Genomic DNA, 7,509 nt, shown 5'->3' on the forward strand with positions numbered 1-7,509 from the left:
TTTTAAATTTTGTTTGTATTCATTTATTTGACCTATTAGTAGGTTTATGCTAAACAATAAAGACCACGCGCCCTTGTGGTCTAGCTATGAGTCAATAGCCTATTCTACCTTCGGCCTCATGGACTATTGATTCATCGACCATTCAGGCTGCAGGTATGATTGTTAAATAGGGGACCGATCGTTTATTCTGCTGTAGGGGGAGGGGGCAGTAAATTTCCAGTGGGGAGGGATAGAAATTTCAAGATCATTTGAGTGGGGGGTACAAGTTATGTAATTGCAAATTATGGGGTACAGTTTTAGGTTTTTCATGCAAAACAAGTGACATTTAATTTCAGCTACTGAGCATGACATTTTCTAAATTGTAATCATGAAGGGGTACATTTTTATTTCAAAGATATTGTAGGGGGTACATATTTTACTAAATTTTTATAAAATATCTTATTCTTACATTTTCTTCCTGTCTTTTGGATGTGAAATTGTTGTGTTTTGATTTTCAGAATATACAGAAAAACTGAAGTCATCCATCAAACAACAAACCGATTTTCTGTTGTCAGAGGAAGAAGACAAGAAAATTAGAACCGATGACATCTTTACGAATGTGACTATCCAACGCGGTCAAAAACACTTCGAGGAACCCAAAGAAAAACAATTGGATGAAATTCAAGCAAGTACTAGAAAACCTCTCACAAACTGTTCAGAAATGTTTCTTTGCCCGGAAAATGATAATCAGCAATCAACAGCTTCTTGCACGACCAATCCTAAATCTATCTTGTTGACGGGCAAAGCAGGAATTGGAAAATCCCTTTTTTGTCGTAAGCTGGTACGGGATTGGTCGCATAACCGATTGTTTGAGGAAGGTCAAGAAAATGCCAAAGTACCCGATTTTCAGTTTGTGTTCCTGTTGACATTCCGTCAACTTCTTCTTCCAGAAGAAAAAAGGCTTGACTTACGTGATATCTTAAATCGGTCTTCCCTACTGAACGAGCACTCGGTGATAGACGAGCCATTACTGCAGTACATGATTGAAAATCCTGAGAAGCTGCTCATCATACTCGATGGGTATGATGAGTATAAACAACGAAAGAAAATCACCGGGGACTTTGAGACAAGATACCCAAACGACCCTCATGAAAAAATGCCTGTTCCTGCTCTGATTGCCAAAATCATGAAAGGAAAGATGTTAAACGGTGCAGTGGTCCTAATATCCTCGAGGCCTGAAGAAGCCGAGGAATTAAAAGAAATTGTCTTTGATGTGAGATGTGACATTCAAGGATTTTCTTCACTTCAAGTGCTAGAATACATCGAAAAATATTTTAAAGCCAACGAAAGCATGAAGAACAAAGCACTCGATCACATCAAAACGAATGAAATTCTTTTAAGTTTTGGTCACATTCCTGTGATGTGTTTTCTAATGTGCTACTATATTAAATGGTACATGACTGAATCCAAAACCACAGAAAAACTACCCGTCACAAGAACAGAACTTTATCTTGAAGTAACCATATTATTTATCAAGAAACATTCCTTTTCTAAATATGAAGAAATGGAAGAAACTAAAGTACAAGAAATATTACATAAACTAGCTGAAATAGCGGTGAATTTAATGATGGAAGATAAATATATTTTCAACGAAAATGATATGAAAAAATTCAAACTTAGCGATGAAGAAATAACAAGCCTGAAAGCGAGTGGATTACTTGACTGTTGTCCTGGCGTTAAAAAATCTCCATTCGATAAACCACCACTTGAATTTACGTTCACCCACAGGACGATTCAAGAATTTCTCTGTGCTTTTTTGTTTGTAGAGAAAAAACAAATCCCAGAGAAAGAGAAAACGAGCGATGTGACATTCATGTTCATGGCAGGAATACTTTCAAGAGAAAAGGATGAAAAACTGATGGAAAAGTTGATAGAAAATATCAAACCAGGGAATGAATACGATGATAGGAATAAACTGCTAACTTTATCCTGTCTGTACGAGTACAAAGACGATGGATTTTCTACCAGAGTAATAAATAACCTTAAACACAATTACTGTAATACGAATGGGAATCGGAACATTAGATTTAATAGAATAACTGATATCGATTGTTTGTACATAAGTTATTTATTAGATATAGTGAATTTAATCAACGCAGAACAAACTAAACAACATCCAACATTTACAGAGTTATTTATTGTTAAGTCATTGCAAATTGGTGAGTCATCTTTATCTGCATCAGGGATCAGAATGTTGTGTAATTCTCTTGTTAGTATTTCTAGTGCTGATTCACTGTCGCTGGGTGTTTGTAAATTAGACGATGAATGTGCTAAAATAATATGTGACATGTTGCCTCGTACTAATATAAAACGCCTATACCTAAATGCTAATAATATAACAGATGTTGGTGTTAAAATAATATGTGATATGCTGCCTGGTACTAACATAACACACCTACACCTAGGTGCTAATGATATAACAGATGTGGGTGTTGAAACAATATGTGATATGCTGCCTGGTACTAACATAACACACCTATACCTAGGTTATAATAATATAACAGATGTGAGTGTTGAAATAATATGTGATATGTTGCCTCGTACTAATATAACACACCTAGACCTAGGTTGGAATAAAATAACAGATGTTGGTGTTAAAATAATATGTGACATGTTGCCTCGTACTAAGATAACAGACCTTAACCTAGATGTTAATAAGATAACAAATGTTGGTGCTCAGTGTCTGTGTTCAGTATTAAAACGTGATGATTGTGGTGTAAAAGTGTTAGACTTGCATAATAATAACATAACACGTAAATGTGAACGGTCTTTAAGACAACAGATCCCTTGTTTGCGTATTTAGATCAATAAAACTCATATATGCAGAGAATATTGCATGAAACCATAATAAACGAGTAGAATATAATCTGCTTTTATAAAAAATATCATCTTTTTAATTGAATAATAAAGAAATTCTTGTACTTTTATCTTTGTAGTTGATTCAAAAGTCGAAATTTGGATTCTAAATTAAATTTTAGGAAAAACCATTTCAGCTTTAATTTTTTGATAAAAGTCAATGGAGTACTGATGGGAGGACTTGCACCATCACGTGATGGCAGCCATGACAGGAGGAACAACAACTGATGTGTTGCAATCATTCCCAAGAGAGTTAAAAGACACAAACATGGTGGCCATTGTGGTACTGTTAACAATGGATGCTAATGAGAAATCTTTTGTTATAATATAACTAGATTATTACGCGCGCTCTGATTGGCCAAAAACCAATGAACTATTTCCCCATGGGCTGCACGCTCGTGCACGCTGATCTCAACGGACGCTCGCCTTTTTTCTCTAAATTTTCAAACCCGATGGCGTCAGTAGCGCGCGCACGAGCGAGATGGGTGATATAACGCGCGCTCTGATTGGCTGAAATGCCTATGAACTATTTGCCCATGGGTCGCACGGTAGACTTTTGGTCATATTATAAATCAGTTAGACGACAAAAAAGCGCTCGCCCATGGCGATATAGACGCACTTTGAGAAAATATAAAGAACTCTTAACAAGCTAGAGTGTCATTCGGCTTCGCCTCGTGCCACTCTTTCGCTTGTTAATCGTTCTTTATATTTTCTCTCGTGCGTCTATATCGCCATGGGTGCGCGCTTTTATGTCGTCTAACTGATAAGTGGTCATACTAGTGCTTATAAGGGGAACGGTTCATCTTTACTCGTATTGATCGACGCACAATTTTTCCAGGCTTTTTGTTGGGGTCACCTTCTAAATAGTTTAGTAATTCAAGTCGTGGTCGTTTACGAGGTTTGGGAAGTGAAGGTGGTTGTATCAAAGGAGAATGTGCCATGAGAGATGATGTAGAAGTCTCTGGCATTTGTGGTTCAGTGGAGAGTAACACGGGAGAGGCAGTGATAGGTGAAAATGCGGGTGGAGGAAGAAAGTTAGAAGGTTCAGCAGTAAGCGGGGAACTCCTTGCGGGCTCGATAGATAATTGGTCTGATGGTGACTGAATTTCCGCCGCGAAGCTACTAAGGGGTGTTGAATTACCTAATCCCACTGTGCTGGGATTTATTTTGTCCTTGTAGCGCAGATAATTGTTCTGGAGTTGAACGTATTGTCTTGCTTTTTGACTTTTGTCCATATTAGGATCCTTTAGAAGGCTATTCATTTGATCTTTCAAGCTTTGCATTCTCGAAATCTCTGGGGGTAGTACAAGATTTTGCCTACCAAGGTAATGAAGCAATTCCTCAGGTACATTTTTCTCTTGCTCTTTCTTCTCTCCAGGGAAGACAATGGTTCTCAGTCTGCAGTCGTCTGGGGTGGTGGTCTTCAAGTCAACGAAGAGATATCCATAAGGTCTACTCACGGCTTGTTCATATTTTTGCAGAAAATATTCAGTTTTTCCAGGATACATTTGCTTGGCTAGATTGAGAATTTGAAGTTTATCTCTTGGATTCTTGAATATAACCAAATAATGACAATTCAAACTAATGCCTCGATTAACTTTTCCTTGATGAAAGATATTCTGTACCATGTAGATGACACTCAGGTTGCGATGATGCGATCCTTTGGTGAACAAGTTTAAAAATCGCTTATCATTCCCAGTTTCGGGCATCTGATCATCGATCACTATAAGATTTCGTACATTTACATCAAAAAAATGATCTTGATCCAGATCCTGCGGAATACCTCTGATAAATTCAATGCCCGGCACGGTTCTTATCATTTCTAGATAAGCCGGTTGCCACTGGGAATAACAGTATGCGGTACGCTGAGGTGGAGGGTTGATCATCACTTGCGCATGCTCCAACAACTGCTTTACCCAAAAGGTTTTTCCACATCCTGTAGTTCCTCCCACCATACAAGTAAATGGATGCTCCAAGTAAAAAGGGATACATGATTTTTCTGGCCTTGTGATTCCAGCTTGTGGAAAGGTCCAATCCTTGTGTTTTCTATTCATGTGTCTTTTTAGATTATCTTTTCTAGAAAACTGTGTTTGACACACTGAACATTCCATATCCATGTTACCTCGACGGTAACTTATAGCTAAATGACATAAAACAAGTTCTTTTCTCACTAATATGTCTCCTCCTCCTCATCCTCCTCCTCAGCCTCCTCTCTTCCTCCTCCTCAGCCTCCTCTCTTCCTCCTCCTCCTCCTCCTCTCCTCCTCTCCTCCTCCTGTCCTCCTCTCCTCCTCTCCTCCTCCTGTCCTCCTCTCCTCCTCCTGTCCTCCTCTCCTCCTCCTGTCCTCCTCTCCTCCTCCTGTCCTCCTCTCCTCCTCCTCTCCTGTCCTTCTCCTCCTCCGCCTCCTCCTTTTCTCCTCCTCCTCTCTCCTCCTCCTCCTCTCTTCCTCCTCCTCCTCCTCCTCCTCTCTTCCTCCTCCTCCTCCTCCTCTTTTCCTTATCCTCATGTACGAGTTGTAGTATAATTACTTAGGGACAACCGTTCCGGCATCATTCTTTAATCATGTCTCGTGTTGTGAAGAACAATCTTGCTTATCTTCAACTCTTGGTGTCTTCTCCTGAACACCAAAAGCACTTTCTTCTTTGCACTGCTACACCCGAGCAAGTTCACGCAATTATTCAAGTCATTCATAATATTTTGTACAAGTACATCCCTACGACAAAACAAGAACGGAATCATCTACTACCTTACCAAAGCTCAATCTATGATCTTCACGATCCTGGTGTTCCATATAAGAAAAAGAAACAAATTCTTGTACAAGAGGGGGGTGGATTCATTTCGGATTTACTGACCCCGGCTTTGATATCGGGACTCTTGATGCTATAAATGGATAGTGATGTAGGCGCGGGCAATCATTTGATTTAAGACTCAGTTGGGGATACATCACCATGAAAAAATTGGAATGGCGGGAACAAGAAGACGAAGAAGACAATGAAGAGTCCAATGATGAAGAAGAAAGTGAAGAAGAACCGCTTATTCAGAATGTTTTGCAAGATCTTTCGGATGGTGTTTCAGCGTCAGATGCCAAGGATCTTTTGCATAGCATGGCGGCTTCCAAAAATAATGTGTTCTGGACACCAGGCGGTGAGCTTTTGCGAAACCAGCGGCGCATACCTGTCACCAGTATTACAGACCTCTTAGAATATGCATTATTGCCCTACAATCTTGATATCCTCAAACCTAGAGCCCTCGATTCGTTCTTTTTAAGGATTGGCAGAATTGGGGATTAATAAGAAATGGATTCGAAACAAAAAAGTCTTAAGCGATTTAATGGAAAAAGAAGAACTTGAGAATAGTAAAGAGCAATCCGATGAATCTGATAGTGAAGAATCAAGTAGCGAGGAGGAGGAGGAGGACCGAAATTCTGAGACTAATAACTCTGAACAAGACCAGGGAGAGGTGGACGAAGAAGAAAATGAGGGAAGTGAGACAGAAGAAGATCCCTGTGTTTGCTGTGGAAACAAGGATGTCAAAGTGAACAGAATAGTAAAATGTCCAAAGTGTCTTTGGCACGAAAAGCTAGTAAATTTTCCTAGTTCAACACTCTGTAGTAATTGTGAACATCTATTCGCAGTCAATAGAAAAACGCTCAAAAGCGTGCTTACACGCTGCCATGGTTGTAAGACTATACATCACCAATCACCCAGAAGTAACAATCAAGAAACTTTTAATTTAAGTAGCGATGAAGAATGAGCATTGTATTTTTATGTTAGTTTATAAATAAAGATGTTTTACTCTCCAACGTTCTCCTTCGTATTTGAATAATTAGGTAGAACTTCGTAAGTCTTATTGTTTGTGGTTTATGAGTCATTAATTGTATTGTGTTGGATACAATAGTCACTAAATTATAATTCATAAAACGATATGTAGGCTTGGTGTTTGTTTTTAAAAGAATTATGGAAGGATATTATCAAGAATTTGGTCAACACATAAGATTGTTTTAAAAAACATTTATTTTCATTACACATGAGTAATTACATCTAAAATTAAAATAGACTGAAACTAGTTCCACGCATGCTATCGGATTTAAAAAGATTGTTTGATTTCTGTCTTTTCTTGGGAGGTTCATTTTCTTTGCCTCCTTGCTGTCTTTTAGCGAAACCTTTTGACTTAGGGTTCGTAGCTCGTGGATCAATTACTTGTTGGTTCTGAATTCTTGTTTGATCTCCGGGTTGGGTGGATATAGGACTCGTTTCTGCCATAACGTTGACCATCTCACTCAAGTCCGTGATGACTTTTTTCAATTCTTCAAACTCTTGAATGGAAAGAGATACTCCATACTTTGTTGGAACCTTTTCCTCGTCAGGAAAATCAGTGTATTTTCGGATGTGGATCAGGATCTGCCCTTTGAATTCATTGACGGTAGCATGATATCCTCGAGATCCTAACTGTAAAAACGTAGCCATTGCGTTTCTCAAAAGTAATTTTTTTAGGTCTTGCTTGCTTGGTTGGTTGAGTTTTGGAATAAAATTCAAAATCCCCGCGCTCTATAAATTGGATTGCTAAACAAAAACTTGCACAAACTTGCATAACAATACCTACCCGTCATTTTTT

At 38.6% G+C, this 7,509-nt stretch overlaps 1 protein-coding gene across 1 annotated transcript; it reads left to right on the top strand.

Annotated features, from left to right (window-relative positions):
- Positions 1 to 691: 691 nt before the first annotated feature.
- Positions 692 to 2,842, top strand: LOC116289935 (NACHT, LRR and PYD domains-containing protein 1 homolog). Its single transcript, XM_089029137.1, has one exon. The coding sequence runs from the start codon at positions 701 to 703 to the stop codon at positions 2,840 to 2,842; it is 2,142 nt and encodes a 713-aa protein (XP_088885263.1). The 5' UTR covers positions 692 to 700.
- The last annotated feature ends 4,667 nt before the right edge of the window (positions 2,843 to 7,509 follow it).

The sequence above is a fragment of the Actinia tenebrosa genome, unplaced genomic scaffold, assembly GCF_029948245.1.
Source record: "Actinia tenebrosa isolate PJP-AT-01 unplaced genomic scaffold, QUT_ActTen_1.0 PGA_scaffold13__45_contigs__length_12533684, whole genome shotgun sequence".
In the NCBI taxonomy this organism is placed as follows: domain Eukaryota; kingdom Metazoa; phylum Cnidaria; class Anthozoa; order Actiniaria; family Actiniidae; genus Actinia; species Actinia tenebrosa.